Genomic DNA, 17364 nt, shown 5'->3' with positions numbered 1-17364 from the left:
CGTTCGTCGATCTGCTTCTTTCCTGTCTTTCTCTCTATTTCCTTCCAGCCAAGACAACTTGTTCAGCTCCGATCGTCGCGGTTCTGTGCGGGGTCGCCGTGCATTCACGCTTCTCCCTCGTGGAAGATGGCGAGGTCGAGACGGGGAATTTGCGGCACGAACATCTGTCATACGAAAACAAAAACTCTGTGTGGTACGAAACGTCCTCGTCGCCAATTATGTTATATCTTACTGATATTCTGCTGTAAGAATACACGTGAGGTGAGAGTGAGCTTGAAATCAAACTGGCCGTCTTTATTGTTCCTCAATAGCGCGCCAACATCAAGTGACGTTTTTACCATACCAAAATCCCGTAACACAAAAGGGAGGTATGGAAATACAGAAAGGACCATTAGCATTTTGTAAATACACAACAGTTAGTTAATAAAAAAATACTGTTCATTGTTCGTTTGTTCATTGTTATCTTTGTGCTGTTGTGTTTAACCCTTTGTTCTATTTCCCAATGTAGAGGATCTGGCCAGTAAACTGAAGCCGCTGGGTGAGGAGGAGAGGGCTGTCCTTCTGAAGCTGAAGGAACAGGAGAGCCAGAAGAGAAATTTCTCCTTCACTGGAGAACTTCACGCCTGGGACACAAGTTACTACATGACCCAGGTGGAGGAGACCCAGTATGCAGTGGATCAGAACCAGCTAAAGGAGTATTTCCCAATGGAGGTGGTTACCAAAGGCCTTCTGGACATCTATCAGGAGCTATTTAATCTCAACTTTCAGCAGGTAGAGGGAGCACCTGTCTGGCACGATGATGTGACGTTGTACTGCGTTAAAGACCGCTCCTCAGGCCAGGTGTTGGGCCAGTTTTATCTGGATCTTTTCCCCAGGTAAGCACTCATACCTAGTTTCTACAGAAATTGTGCTGGTGGGGATCTGGAAATCTTTCATTCTTAAGAACACATTTCTTAACTGCTATCTTTGGGTTCCTAAAAATACTTAATGTTCAATTTTCTTTTTCTTTTTTTTTCTTAAGAATCATTAATGTGTATTACTAGAAATAAGGATGTGCACAGGTACTCCGAGTTGACACCAATTATCAATAATGTAAAGAATGATTGGTCATGATTGTGTGATGTAACTTTTTGCAGAATATTCAACCACTCTAAAAAACGAGTCAAATAGGGACCTCATTTTTTATTTTATAATTGCAAAATAATTTTCAGCAGCATTCAGCACAAATAAGAATAACGTCCATTTACTCTAGCAGGGCTCCAGACTAACTTTTTTCACTAGGAGCACACTGGCCCCCAACTGAAAATTTTAGGGGCACAATCAGAAATTTTAGGGGCGCACACCGTAAATCAACATGCTAACCAAATCTACTAATTTCCACTGTATTACTAATAGGGATCGGTATCGTTAAGGTTTTAATGGTATTACTACTCTTACCGATACTGCTTATCGATCCGGTACTTTAACAGTATTATTACGGTTCTTTTTATTATACTTTATATTTTTTTTTTATAAAAAAAAAACATAATTAAGAACACAATTAACATGGCTTTATAATCTGAAAAGTAAAATATCTATAGCAAAAGAAACCGCAAAGTTTGAACAAAAATATAAAACATCTATTTGTAAATGGACCAGTGTGCAGGCATTCGGAAGGTTTGCTAACATTAATATTACAGTAAAGAACAAACCTACAAAGAAATCTAATAAAGTAATGAAATGTAAAATAACACTGCATAGTTTTCACAGTATAAATTGATAGATTAATGCAAGCTAAAGTTATTAATTCAAGAGATGTGAATATTTTCTATTTGCCTTTTGTTCGATTCGAATTAATGGCTCAATCGTCAGCAGGTTTATTAGACGCTGTCCCTTTAAGACCGATCGAATGCAGAATTAATAATATCATATTCTCCTATTTCTCCAAACTATTTACGCCCATTTAGGATATAAACTGTTAAAATAACTACTCTCCAATCCGATCATTTTGACACAGGCTATTTGTTGTTTATTTGATGGTTTAGACGCGCACACGAAGCCTAAAATATTAAGTGCAAGTCGGTCCATTTCGCAGCACACACACATAAGCCGCCTTGAAGTTGGAAACCGCGTCTCTTGCGCGGATTATTGTGCATTTAATAGCTCTTTATTAAACACATCCCGCAGTTTAGCAACAGTAGAGACTGCAGTTTACAACAATCACTGAATCTGACGTTTAGTTTAGGTTTAAGGAGAAATGACAGCGCAAGGCTGTGAAGGGAAGGATGTCGCGCTCGACTGAACACGGCTATAGGAATAGTTTTACCTCATACCATATTTTTATAATTCTTGGAAGCCAAAATCGAAAATAAAATTAGATTAATATCACAGCACATCCCTAAAGTTTAAGCAGACTAAACTTTTGTGTAGTTCTCTTGGCCATCGTCACACATTAAGCTGACTGACGTGTTGTGTTCGCTGTAGCTCGCTCGCTTTCTCTCTCTTCTGGATTGCGAATAGCAAAAATGCATCACGGACAAATGGTTTAATATTATCTCATATAGAAAGATAGAATTTGCCAGACATAACGTCTATCAATTATAAATAGTAAGTGTATTTTCTTAATTTCTCCAGTAGCGACAGCAGGCAAATTTACTGGTCGCACATGTGCGACTGGGTGTAAAATTCAGTCGCACACTCTCAAATTTGAGTCGCAAAATGCAACCATATAGTCGCACTCTGGAGCCCTGTCTAGAGAGGGCACAAATGGATGTGACAGAACTGTGTCCTGAGACAGGCTCTTTAAAAAAATAAAAATATTAAAGATGCAGTGCTGAACGCCAGTCACGATGAGAACGGTACCGGTATTATGATTACTGTGGTAATCTGCAGGCAGAGGAACAGACTGCCTTGGAAAGTTGGAAGTTATGCACCAAAATAATTTTGTATAATTAATAATTAATTTGTTGAAATATAATTGTTTAAATTGTGGCTGTAATAACCTGTTGTCTTCATTATTTACTAGATAATGTTTGAAAAGTAAAGTAAAAGAATACAGAATATAAAATGGTACATACATTTAGCAAAATGCTTATCTTTTAGAGTTTAAAGATTTTTTTTTCCCCCTAGCTAACTGAGTTATGGACATTGAATGGCAATCCTGAGGTCAATGTAACGTGATGGTACGTAGGGGTGTGAACCTACACTGGTCTCACGGTTCGATCACGATTATCATACCATAGATTCATTTCAATTCGATATCACGATGCATCACAATGCATTGACGATGCACTGCATCCTCATGTATACAATTTTGTCAGTCAGTTATATGAACTGAACCTTTAATTTTACCTGCTCAAATAAAATGCGCTTCTTGAATGTATCAAACAAAACTCAAGTCTGGGCACAGAAGACAACCGGAGCATTTAGAACAAATACACAAAATACTAATAGCCACTTCAGGAGGTGGTCTGGGCCGCATTACAGTCAAATCTAAAGACTAAATACATCTGGTTGTTGAAATCACACATGTAAATTTTACTCATCGCAACAATGCTAAAAAAAAATTTACGTGTGAGCGTGTTATGGGCTATATGACATAGCCAGATATGACGGCGCTACTGAAACACGCATTGCCGCATACGAGCAGCTGCGTATCTCTTCATCATGCAAATGCACAAACTACAGAGAGTAAAGTTGCAGGTGCTCAACATACCGGTGTTGCAGGTGCTCAACATATTCATTAAAGGTCCCATGGCATGAAAATTTCATTTTTTTAGGTTTTTTAACATTAATATGAGTTCCCCTAGCCTGTATATGGTCCCCAAGTGGCTAGAAATTTTGTTGGGTGTAAACCGAGTTCTGGCTGTCTTTCTCTGCCTTTGAGAAAATGACAGCTCAGACGAGCTGATCTGGACATTCCCTGTTAAGACGTCATACCAGGAAAGGTTACCTCCCCTTCCTCTGCTTTGCCCGCCCAGAGCATTTGGAGAAAATGGATTCAGTTTATGTCAGCACAGGCTTTACAAACTGACTTTACAATATGGATTTGACAGCACCGCGACAAACAGTGAGTAACAGTGTTCATTAAAGGTCAACATTAATATGAGTTCCCCTAGCCTGAATATTGTCCCCAAGTGGATAGAATTGTTGATCGGTGTAAATCCGAGTTCTGGCTCTCTTTCTCTGCCTTTGAGAAAATGACAGGCCAGACTAGCCAATCCTGAAGTCTCCTGGTTTGACGTCCAAGCAGGAACGGTTACCTCCCTTTCCTCCGCCCAGAGAATCTGGCACGCCCATGCAAACGCTCGAGATATCATTGCTTGTGAACGAGTGAACGCTGGCAGTTTCTCAGTGTTTGGATGTACAAATGAAAACACAAGTCTTTTTTCAGTTCCTTCTGATCTGTGGTCAGTGATTTCTGATGTGTAGCTAATTATTTATTATTCGTGCACACTCAGCGGCTTCTCTCTCTCCAGACAGAACGGTGTTTTCGTGTTTTCTATCTTGTGAGTCAGTGTTTTTGTATGTCCTCGTCGCGTCTATCTGTTATAAAATGTGCATACAGTCGTTTCTGCTCAACATCAGCAGAGTCACATCTTTAGAGATAAACCTCACGCACACCGAAGCTCGGGCTGCACTGACCGGTCGGCCTTCAACATCACCGACCCCCAGTACTGCATCTGGCCCACAGCGGAGGCACCTTACGCGAAGCGAGATTAAGCAGACGGGGGGTAAGCGTGAGCATATCCGGGCTAGCCAGCCTAGCCCCACTATAAACTGGATTACATTCGATTAATGCTGTTGTCTTTGTTTGCGCTGTGTACTCAATGCGCGTCACTGACGCCTTTCATATGATTGGAACATATCTAAAAATAATGCTATTATCAACACTTACTCGTAACTCGTTCATCTCGACAGCTGTAATGGTACTTTGCATGTGTTACAAAGTTGGTAATAATGATGAAGACGGACTCGGTGTGACTGGGACTGGATACAAACACAATAAACTCGCGCTGACTGACAGCGCTCTCATAACTCAGTAGTTACTATAAATAACTTTGTTAGCGATCGCTGAGCTCAGTCTCTGGTACATTAGTGATGTCCGGTTCGCAAACGATCTTTCTTTTGAACCGGTTCTTTTTAGTGAACCGAATCAGTTCACCAAATCGGACTGAATCGTTCTAAACGGTTCGCGTCTCCAGTCAGCGCTGATCCATAATTTACTAAAGTTACTAACTTTCTGACATGAGTGACAGCCCCTCTGACTAAATAAACCTGAAGTATATGCTGTAACTATAACAGTTCACTGAACTGAGACTGACAGAACTGATGTGAAGTGAACTCCGGTCCATCCGTCTCTCTGGCAGCAGCTTGTACCTGCTCGTGCCTCGTAGACCTCGTTAAACCACGCCCCCTCCGCTCATTTCAAATGCAAAGATGTCAGCCAATCACAACAGTGGGCGTTTTTACTGAAGTCTCACAGCAGACACGCCTCTTGAAACAGGGCATTCAGCCACAGGGCAAACATCAGTATTGAAAAAATGCCTTTTATTTCTAAATTATGACATTTTATGATGTAAAAATCATACTAACAGTATAATTACACCTCAGGAAACATTATAAAATAATATAAAAATGCCATGCCATGGGACCTTTAATACCTGATCTGTGATCAGTGATTTCTGATGTGTAGCTAATCATTCAAGTTCACTCAGACTTTCTTTCTAGATCGTTTAATGATCGCGTCTTGATGCCCTAAGCGTAATTCATCAGTGAGTCAAGCCAGTGACTAAAACAATCGTTTCTGTTAGTATCATGAATAGACATGTGCCGGTAAACGGTAATACGATATACCGCAATAATGAACATGCACAATATTGTTATCGTGGGCACTTCAAAATACCATGAATAATTATTTATTACGAATTATTCAGATTTTTAAAATGTATTTTAAGAATACTTTACCCATCAACCGTTTAAAATGAACAATGCGTCAAAGAGGAACGCGCACTGATGTAAACAGACCGTTCATGAGCCGAGCACATGGCGAAAGGCGTGTAGACGCACTGAAGTGCACATTCACTTTCAGACAGCAGAGGGCGCTGATGGAACAGCAGAAATACAGCCGTTTCCCCAGTAATCACAATCCGGTCATCGTCATCACATAACCTAATACTTAAAGACTTAAAGTCATTTTCAAACTTAAATTTTTTTTTAAAGTTTTAAATTACATGCCCTAAATATTGTTTGAATATGTTCTGACTGTTGTTCAATCACACACTTTACAATATGGCTCCATTATTTAACATTAGTTCATTCATTAACAAACTGACAATGAAAAATACTTCTAAAGCATGTATTAATCTTAGTTAAATGTACATTTCAGCATTTAATAACACATTATTAAAATCAAAAGTTGTAACTGTATTATTTTATGGACCTGAGCTTACACTAACAGTTGCTTTTTTAAACTAACATTATCAAAGAAGAATAACTTCTGTAAAAATGTAGCTATTCGCTCTTTGTTAATGTTAATGCATTAACTGGCGAGACATTATTGTAAAGTGTTACCTATTGTTCTTTATAATTCTTTAGCACTTTAATCTGTTTCAAATATTTGTTTACTTTATACATTTTTGTGTATTGCTTTATTGTATTTAAATTAGTGCTGTCAAACGATTAAAATATTTAATCGCGATTAATCGCATTAATGCCATAGTTAACTCACAATTAATCGCACATTTTTATTTATTCTAAATGTCCCTTGATTTCTTTTTGTCCCATTATTTTTTCTTATTTTAATGCTCTTATCAACATAGAAAAGTGGATCGGCTTGCTTTGTTCAAATGTTTGTTTTATTGAAAACAACATTGGCATACTGTAGTGTTCGATTTCACACCAACATTCTCACTTGAAGCAGTCATTCACACTTGGAGCAAATAATCGCTCACACAATGTAACACTGTCCATCAATAAAAGGGTGAAAAAAAATACTTTGTTGCACAAACAGCCCCTTCAACAGCCCTTTCTAAGGGATCAAAACAGGGTGATACAAAATAAAATTACAAAGTGCACATGCAAGGTAAACTAGGACTCCGCCTATAGTGCAGTTAAACCAGGGGTCGCCAACTAGCGGACTCCGGTCCAAATCCGGACCGCGAAGCCTTTTGACGTAGGCTAATGAAACAGTTAACGTTGCAATGCTCACTGTTGCGTTCAGACCCAGACGCGCGGTCAAGCATGCAGGTGCGAATCACACCGGACGCGAATGACGCGACATGCACGCCGCTTAATTCGCGCCGCAGAATGTCTATTTGCGTCTTTACATTGACTTAAATCACTCGTGCAAAACGCTTCATTCACGTCCGGTGTGAATGCACCATCAGAGCAGAAAGCAGCGCTCAAGACAAGCACTTTTAGTTGAAGACCCCTGAGTTAAACCATGGCATAATACGTTTCTCATTTCGGCGTCTCACGCTTGCCATCCACGTCTACTCTTTTAATGGCCCAAACAAGTGTGGGCAGCCGCAGCGTGCCTGATGTTTTGTTTCCGGTCTAGCTACATCCGGAGTGGTGTTGTAGTTTTTCTAACGTTACTAGTTGCTGCAACAGCATGTGAAAAAACTACAAAGTTTGTTAGACCAAAAAGAACGTTAATCTCGCGATAAAAAAATTGACGCCGTTAAAATAGGTTTGCGTTAACGTCGTTAATAACGCGTTTAACTGACAGCACTAATTTAAATGTTTGGTTCTTTTGTTATAAGAAAGTTTTTTTAAACCTGTTATAGTATGACAACACTTTTTTTTGCAACTTTTTTTTAAATATCGCGATAATACCGTATACCGTGATAAAAGCTTCAGCAATTAATCGCAACATGAACATTTGATACCGGCACATGCCTAAAAACAAATCAGTTTTTTAAGTGATTAAACTACTGAGAGCAATCAGAGAACACTCTTTATAATGGTCGTTTGACAGAGGGCTCTGTCACAATCACAGCAGCACAATATTTTACACGCATATTTGATCCATTATCCACCTGGTTTGTTGTTTCCTACCCTTGGGTGCACACGAGGGTCAGGTTAACGCTTCAGTAGCATACATAACACACACATATTCACACCATTATCGCATCTCCAAATCCCCTTTATAAACACACACAGACAACAGATAAATGAATCCATAGATGTTTATTGGACTTATTTGCATATTATGTTTTGTCTTCGGCCGCGGTCTGTTTGTGTTGTGGTTAGTCCTGGGGCCTGTACCATGATGGTAGTTTAACAAACTCAGGGTTACAGGATTAGTTTCGAGTTGATAAAACCAAACCAATCTATTTAGGCTTTGTTGGTCCCATGATGCTGATCATCTGCTTTCTCTGTCAACTCAGGCTTTGATCCTGAGTTTAGGATTTTAGCTGTGACATCAGCAGTGAACAGCCAATCACGCGCTGTTGATCAGTGAAACTGACATCTACTTCTCGCGAGAGAAGCAGCGAAATTGATTTCTCTCTTCTGCAGAATATTACATGATTGAAAATATTAAGAATTTAAACAAGTTTACACAGGAAGAAGAAAAGAGCTGTCTATGAAAGTGGACAACTTTAAGAAAAATCTTACTTAGTGCAATTAAAAGTTCTGAAGCTAGTTTAGTTGATATATAGAGAGAATTGAACATTTAAACTCACATGTAGTCATTTGTATAGCTTTATTTATTTATTTTAAAGCTTATTTGTATGACCTTTTATATAGGCTATTTTTATCAATTTTAACTATGTGCCTATTAATGATTGATTAACTAAAATGATACATGTGTAATTGATTAAGGGTATAATAATTACTTAAAGCTACACTGTGATATTTTCCCCCATCTAGTGGTGAAAAGGTATATGACCATCCAGTGAATTTTAGTTTCTGTTCCTCTCAATTCCGATTTCGTTTGAACTCCTAAGGTGGCCGATTTAGTCCAAGATTAACATGGCCTTCCAGTTCGACCTCGTCCACATTCGACACGGTGTCTGTGGGATATTCTGTGCGCAGTGGGATGGTTGGAACTCAACTGGCCTAATTATTCGGCTAGAAAGAACTGCAGCTAATCCAGAGTGAACTTTGATGATAGTAATGTTTATTCAGTCATCCAATTGCAAGGCATGAACAGGTTTGCGTGGATATGTACATAAATGTGGTTTCTGTGAGAGAACAAATAAGGATGGTAAATATACATACACAGTTAAGAACTGTATAACTATACTTATAAGTTACATTTGTATAATGTAACCGTAAACCACAGCTTATTGTACCATATATAGGCGCTAAATGCAGCTGCATTAAAAGGAGCGGAGCTGCCGCTGCTGCTGCTAACAAGCGGTGTCGGATTACAAAAGTGTGTGCGCAGCTTTAACACTGCAGTGCGCTCTGTATAACAATTGTTAATATCCATCAACATACATTACAAGCAAATATTTTCTAAAAACGAATAAACATTGTTGATAACAAAATAACTGAATGATTATTCAAATAGGTGAGCATTACGCTATTGTATGTTGACACAAAAATACTTCTGAGGTGACATCAACTGAATTACGCGATGACACACTCTGAAACACATCTACAATGACAATAACTATTATTACTTACGGAGTTATTAACGCACAGAAATACCACACAAGGAAAAACAGACTTTTGAGGAATAAACAAGCAAGGAAAACTCTGTATAACTCTGTTACTGGACGCTGCTGAGATGAAAACTCTGTTACTGGACGCTGCTGAGATGAAAACTCTGTTACTGTACGCTGCTGCGATGAAAACTCTCTGCGCATGCACCAGACAAGTCTGAACAAGTTGACGCGCACATGCGCGAGGCAGAGAATTGTGTACAGTGCCATCGAGTATTAAAACCGGTTAAAACGCGAAAGGCGAAGCTTGAATTTACGGGTATGTCCCTCTTTGGCTAATGTACTTTCAAGATGGAGGGGCAACATGGCGACCACCGTTAGATCTCATTACCTTATGTATTTTCAATGGCATATTATAAACTTACGAGAATACTTTATTACTTGAAAGAAGTAAATATACATTAATGAGCACATATATTTTTGAAAGAACTAAGTGTTTTGAGCTAAGAATAGACTAAAAAAGTTACACAGTGTAGCTTTAAATGATATCTAAGTCATTCAAAATTATTATAATAAATAAGCATTGTTAAAAGCCAGACACTTTAGTCTTTAAAAAAACATTTGCTATGTAGTGACCTTTAATTAGGAGTATAAACAGGGGAAGTGACTTCATTGCATCAGAGGTGTGTCACTTTGCTCACAGCTGATTGGTCTAATTTCTAATTAATTTATCCAGAACTAGGGTCGGGAATCGTGAGAAATTTTCCGGTTCCGGTTCCGGTTCCGCCTAATGATTCCGGTTCCGATTCCGGTTCCATTAAAATTATTAAACAAATAGTGGTAAAGGAAAAGGCACAATACGCAACTCAAACAATTCTTTTTGTGTTTATTACTTGCTCTCAAATTAATTTACAGTTTGGCAATATCAAAAAAAGTCCTGTATTGAACATATTACAGTAAGCCATTCTGGCAAAAAAAAAAAAAAAGTAATTTATGGACATTAAAATTAAATGTTCAAATGAACACCTCTGAAATTGTCTTATTACATTTTCTGTCTCTGAATAAAACCAAGTTATAAATTATATTTATTAGTTCTATTTATTAATTAGTTGTAGCCCGCCCACACTGACAATTGATTGGTTGACTTAACGAAACAGGCCAATCAGGATGCTCTGTCTTACATGCGCTTCATTAGGTGCACACTAGCACACACACGCAAGGTCTCTCGCTCTCTCTCCCTTTCTGCCGTGCGAGCGTACACAGTCTGTGTCTCGCATACGCGCTCTTGCTGGCTCGCTCTACATTGCGGGAGAATTTAACTAATTTGCGGGCATTAGGGAGCCGCTATCAATATGCGGGAGACTCCCGGAACTTCGGGAGACTTGGGATGTCTACATACTTGTGACTTTCTCTTCACCATGCGAAAATATCTGACGCAAAACCGCGAATGTGTAGTGCGAGGGCTTTCAGTGCTGAACTGCGTTAATTTTTTGCACTCCTGAAAGCGGCAGGCAACGTAATTAATATTCATGATGAGGTGAGCTGTCGCTCGCTATTAAAAATCAGAAATCAAAAATCAGAAAATTCAAAAATCAGTATCGGTTCTGCATAAGAACCGGTTCTCGGTTCCCAACCCTATCCAGAACATAACCTGCCCTGGAGCAGGTTACCCGTGGAGCGTAAGTTACTATGGAGATGAACACTGCTAAAAGCCAAACCACTTTAATGGTGCCTAAAACCCAGGATTGGCACAAACTAAGCTTAAACATATCTGGCTAGCCAGCTAAACCGGCTTCATGGTATAGGCCCCTGGTTACCAGAGGCAAATGGCAATCAATCACACGTCGCGAGTGTATCTGCACACTTGCCCAAACTGCCTTTATAATGAATGACACTGTTATGCTGCACAAAGCTCTTACTGTATTCCTGTCGATGTCGTGTTTGCTGTTGTGGTGAAAGCATTTTGTGAGAGAACGCGCTGCAATGATGAGATCACTGCATTCACGCGATCAACAGACTGTCTGTATACTCAATGCTCATCACTGCAGCCTTTCATGTGATGGGAATAGATCATAAAATAATGCTATAATCCACACTTTGACGATTCATTCATCTCGACGGCTGTAATGGTACATTACATGTGTTACAAAGTTTGTAGAATAAGGTGGAAGACAGAGTTGACGTGACTGGGACTGTTTATTCAGAACTCTCAGCTACAAATAAGCTTTTGCTAACAACACAGCGCTCTCAACAACTCCAACTCTCAGTGGTTCACGCACAGTCAGCCTCTCTCTCTCTCTCATGCATGCAGTCAGTGCGTGCAGTGCCTCGCTAAACCACGCCCCCTCCGCAACATCATCTAACACTCATTTCAAATGCAAAGATGTCAGCCAATCACAACAGTGGCCGTTTTCACTGAAGTCTCACAGCAGACACGCCCCTTGAAACAGGACATTCAGCCAGAGGGGTAATAACAGTATAGAAAAAATGCCTTTTATTTCTAAATTATGAAAAAAAAAATATGTAAAAAGCATACTAACTATACAAGTACACCTCAGGAAACATTATAAAATAATAGAAAAATGCCATGCCATGGGACCTTTAAAAGTAAAGAAACGTAATGATCTGACCAGTGCTGTTGCCGCGCGCTCTCCTATTGCGGTCTTTGATTACTAATTTCAAAATCAAAGACCGCAATAGTAGAGCGTGCGGCTCAATGATGATCAATAAAATGCAGCTCACATCTGTTGTTTTCGGCGACGTGAACTCCAATAAATCTGCATATAGTGCGGGAATTAAAGATTGGATTTATATTCATTTTGCGGAGATACATTTGTGACCAAATGTAAATGAAACATTTGCATCTCCCGTCGCTCTGCCATTGAATGCTACCGCGACAACGCACGTACGTGACAAATGACAGCAGAAAAGAATCAGTACATTAGAATCGGTTATGGTCTATTACTGAACCGATACCGAATTGTCCTTGTCTGCATCGCGATGCATCGAAGAAAAACAATTTATTTCGACACCACTAGTACGCAGCAAATGACGTTAGAAAAGAATCAGTACATTATAATCAGTTATGGTCTATTACTGAACCAATACCGAATCATCCTTGTCTGCATCGTAGAAGCAATTAATTTCGACACCCCTAATGGTACGTGACAATTTTTACAAGCTGTTGAATCCCTTATTGAGTGATGACATGATACATTTCAGTAAGTTGTACTGTTTCTTTCAACATACCTTCTGATGTTTATGTTTATTTGGTTCTGTAACTAGTAGTAAAGAGGAAGAGGGTTGTGTGGAACTAACTGAACAGCAGTTTCTTTCAGTTGTTTCCCCTCCATCTGGCCTAAAACACTGTTCATTTTCCTCCAGCTTGAAATGTTGACTACAAACATGGAGGCTTTTCAGATTTTTCTGTCACAGTGTCCTCTCCATATTTGCGATTCCTTGCACCCTATAGCCACTGCCTACAACGCGTTGGATCCTTCACTGGAAACTGAAAATAACTCACTCCTGCTAAACATTTAGGCTACTCTTTTAATTTTTTGCACCCAGGAACAATAAAAGTTGATATCTTTATGACTTTCTACTGCATAGGCATGTTTACTTGAAAGCCCATTTTGGTATCTGTGAAGTATCCCTTTAAAGGGTTAGCTCACCCAAAAATGAAATTTATCCCATAATTGACTCACCCTCAAGCATTACAAGCAATTTATGAGACCTTGAATCCATTTATTTCTTGAACGCAGAGCTTCAGTGGCAGTTTCAACAAGCTTAATCGCTAATTCTCCATTATCTTTGTAGGGATGGTAAGTACGGCCATGCTGCATGCTTTGACCTGCAGCCCGGCTGTTTGCTCCCGGATGGGACCAGGCAAATGGCAGTGGCTGCCATGGTGACTAATTTCAACAAGGCCACCGCTGATGCGCCATCCCTGCTGCAGCACGACGAAGTGGAAACGTACTTCCATGAGTTTGGACACGTGATGCACCAGCTTTGTGCTCAGGTCTGAATTAAGCCTTTCAGTGTCACTTAGTGTAAACTATTTTGCAGTGTGTGAAGATTAATATGGATGCACTTTTGTTTGTTCAGACTGACTTTGCAATGTTCAGCGGGACTCAAGTTGAGACAGATTTTGTGGAAGCTCCATCTCAGATGTTGGAGAACTGGGTCTGGGAGAAGGAGCCACTGCAGCGCATGTCCAAGCACTACAAAACTGGAAAACCCATTCCAGAGGAGCTTCTGGACAAACTCATCAAGTCCAGACTTGCTAACACAGGTGACCATGGACAAAACGACAGTGGTTATTTTCACAAACAAAAACTTGAGCTGATCACCTGCTAGCTACAAGTCAACCTGAAATAAAAGCTTACACTGTAATTTTTCACACACTTTCCTAGTCTTATATTGAATATTTCTGTGATCATAAATCCAAAGGGAAATTGTCTTTTGGTAAGCTGTTTATTACAATGTTTAAACACTGAACCTTTTTGGCTGACATATTATTCAACCCCTTCCTTACAACCACCAACTTTATTTTGGTTTGTAACACATACTTTTCAAAATTTAAGCAAGCCCCGTCTTGCTTTTTTTTTTTGTTTTTTTGTTTTTTGTGAAGCTAGGAAATATGTGAGATTGTGGAAAAATGTCCTCCAGTATCACAGATTTCAAGATCTATTAAGTCTGGATTATTAAAATGTTTCCTTTTTTCAGGGTTGTTTAACTTGAGGCAGATTGTTCTTGCTAAGGTGGACCAGGCTTTGCACATGAAGAATGGAATCGACGCTGCTGAGGAGTATGCCAAACTCAGCCTAGACATCCTGGGTATTTCTGCTTCACCAGGTAAAATAAGATTTGGGTCTCGGTTAGTGCTGGGCAGTAAACCGGTTTCAATTTCGCAACCGATGTAATTTTTTTAAAATACCGCCATACTGGTGCATAGCTGAATTGAAGAGCACTATGTAGAGTGTATAGAGAGCAGTCCTCTATTAACTGCACATCCTTCTTACTCTAATTGTAATTACTTTATAACACAACAATAAATAACTCACAAAACTAACTCTTTAATACTGCAAATACCAATGCAAATATGATTTTCATAGTGATGAAAACACTGATGGACTCGGAATTCAGTCACAAATAGAGCTTACTCCATAAAGTGGAAGGTCACAGAATTGGGCAATTTTTGGGCAAAAGTATGACTGTACAATTAATCAGACATTGATACGGACTAGTGTCTGAATATTAAATCTCATAAAGACAGCTATTGAAATCTGAAGTCTGTATGTTCTGCCGTGTCTGTGTGAATGAGTGCCGCGGTTTAGTCTACTAGTACACATAGTGAATGACACCCAATGATTTCAGTGTCTGCTGTCTCACTATATGAGGACACATAAATCTTTAGAGTTGCAGTCAGTTAATGAACATTTCACGTTTCAAATTTCGTTTAATTTGATCAAACTATCGGCATTTGTCGCATCGTATACAAACAGGAAATCAAAGGTCTTCACGACAACCCATCAAAATAAAATGTCAGTAAAACATGAAATGATAGATTACTATTGTGCATTAGAGTGTACTTTGATAAATAAGTAAATTAATTAATAAATAATAATACCATTTGTTAAAATGCACAAACTTCATTCTTCATTTCAACCCTGGCAAAATAAAACTTCTGTCTACCTTGAAATTACAGAAAGTGAACAGTAAAGCTAATAATAATACTTTTTGAAAAGTCATGTACACCTAGGATGGCTTTTATAAACTTGCATGTATATTTATGCCATGCACAATACATTTACTATGATTTTCACAATGTTGCTTAATTTTATTTCACCTATAGCAAAATTGGCACAAATATATACTGAACATTTGTAAACGTCATCTCTACTTTTAGCACTTTATAAATGTAATTATTTTTGTTGTTGTTTTTAACAGGGACAAACATGCCTGCCACCTTCGGTCACCTGGCAGGAGGATATGATGCTCAGTACTACGGTTACCTGTGGAGTGAAGTCTTTTCCATGGACATGTTCTACACCCGTTTCAAGCAAGAAGGCATCATGAACCCTAAGGTTAGCTTAACTTATAGTGCTTGTGAGTCCTCTGCATAAATGTGCCTTTTGTATGTCTACTCATGATTCTGTGTTGTTAAACAGGTGGGTCTGGACTACAGGAAGTGGGTTCTGAAGCCTGGAGGCTCTGAGGATGCTGCTGACATGCTGAAGAAGTTCTTGGGAAGAGAACCCAAGCAGGATGCATTCCTCCTGAGCAAAGGACTCACAGTTAAGGCTAAGGCCAAGCCGTTAAAGTCTCAGACTGATACTTCCTTAAAAAACAAAACGCTTATCACACTTTCTCCCAACCCTGCACTTGTGTAAAGAGCTTTAACACTATGGATGTTTGAAGCATTGTTTTAAATGGGAAAAATGTATTGAAATGTCCCCCCCACCCCAAAAAATAAAAATCTCAATGACAATCTTGTTGCGTTTAAACTGGTTTCTACGAAGCTTAATGAATTCCCTGTAGAAAATGCCAGGGAACTGCTTCACTGCACTCATAACACATAATTTGATGCGTTTAGAGTATTGCCCTCGGATACGGCAAAAGTTTATCTATCAACTAGCTCCGCTTCACCTTCTTCGTTGCTCTGGTTGGTTGTAGCGCTATCCTATTGCGTGCAGAGGGAATTTGCAAGACAACCGTTTATCCCACCACTCGGATTGAGCCCTGCCAATGGTGTGTTCCCAGACCTAACATCTTGATGTGGGTCTGGCTTGTCAGGCTACTCATAACACATAATTTGGCTGATGTCATGTATGGAATACCAGTAACATGATTCACAACAGGTCATTAGCAAAGCATTAACTTAATATTGGGTGAATTTCACCCCAAAAACTAAAGGAATAAGAACAAGAAATTCTATTTTGCATAAAGAAGATTAAGACATTAAGCACATTTACGGTAGTGTGTATGTATGTGTGTATATATATATATGTATATATATATATATATACAGTGAGGAAAATAAGTATTTAAACACCCTGCTATTTTGCAAGTTCTCCCACTTAGAAATCATGGAGGGGTCTGAAATTGTCATCGTAGGTGCATGTCCACTGTGAGAGACATAATCAAAAAAAAAATCTGATATGATTAATAATATAATATGATAATAATATGATTTTTTTTAACTATTTATTTGTATGATACAGCTGCAAATAAGTATCTGAACACCTGAGAAAATCAATGTTAATATTTGGTACAGTAGCCTTTTAGTAGCCAATTACAGAGGTCAAACGTTTCCTGTAGTTTTTCCACCAGGTTTGCACACACTGCAAGAGGGATTTTGGCCCACTCCTCCACACAGATCTTCTCTAGATCAGTCAGGTTTCTGTCCTGTCGCTGAGAAACACAGAGTTTGAGCTCCCTCCAAAGATTCTCTATTGGGTTTAGGTCTGGGGACTGGCTAGGGGACTTACAGAGCCACTCCTTGGTTATCCTGGCTGTGTGCTTCGGGTCATTGTCATGTTGTAAGACCCAGCCTCGACCCATCTTCAATGCTCTAACTGAGGGAAGGAGGTTGTTCCCCAAAATCTCGCAATACATGACCCCGGTCATCCTCTCCTTAATACAGTGCAGTCGCCCTGTCCCATTTGCAGAAAAACACCCCCAAAGCATGATGCTACCACCCCCATGCTTCACAGTAGGGATGGTGTTCTTGGGCTGGTACTCATCATTCTTCTTCCTCCAAAGACTT

The 17364-nt window shown here is 39.2% G+C and overlaps 1 protein-coding gene across 2 annotated transcripts in view; it reads left to right on the top strand.

Moving 5' to 3' along the window:
- LOC307142689 (thimet oligopeptidase-like) overlaps positions 1 to 16084 on the top strand; it is a 39428-nt gene extending 23344 nt beyond the window's left edge. For both annotated transcript variants that reach the window (XM_079843731.1, XM_079843730.1), the window contains 6 exons: positions 509 to 875; positions 13413 to 13614; positions 13701 to 13887; positions 14322 to 14450; positions 15546 to 15682; positions 15767 to 16084. In XM_079843731.1, coding sequence (XP_079699857.1) covers positions 509 to 875; positions 13413 to 13614; positions 13701 to 13887; positions 14322 to 14450; positions 15546 to 15682; positions 15767 to 15988 — 1244 coding nt within the window. In that variant the 3' untranslated portion in view covers positions 15989 to 16084. The remainder of the gene's footprint in view (positions 1 to 508; positions 876 to 13412; positions 13615 to 13700; positions 13888 to 14321; positions 14451 to 15545; positions 15683 to 15766) is intronic.
- The last annotated feature ends 1280 nt before the right edge of the window (positions 16085 to 17364 follow it).

The sequence above is a fragment of the Gobio gobio genome, assembly GCF_949357685.1.
Source record: "Gobio gobio genome assembly, chromosome: 19".
In the NCBI taxonomy this organism is placed as follows: domain Eukaryota; kingdom Metazoa; phylum Chordata; class Actinopteri; order Cypriniformes; family Gobionidae; genus Gobio; species Gobio gobio.
The sequence above is the reverse complement of the archived record's forward strand: the minus strand, read 5'-3'. Positions and strand labels throughout refer to the sequence as shown.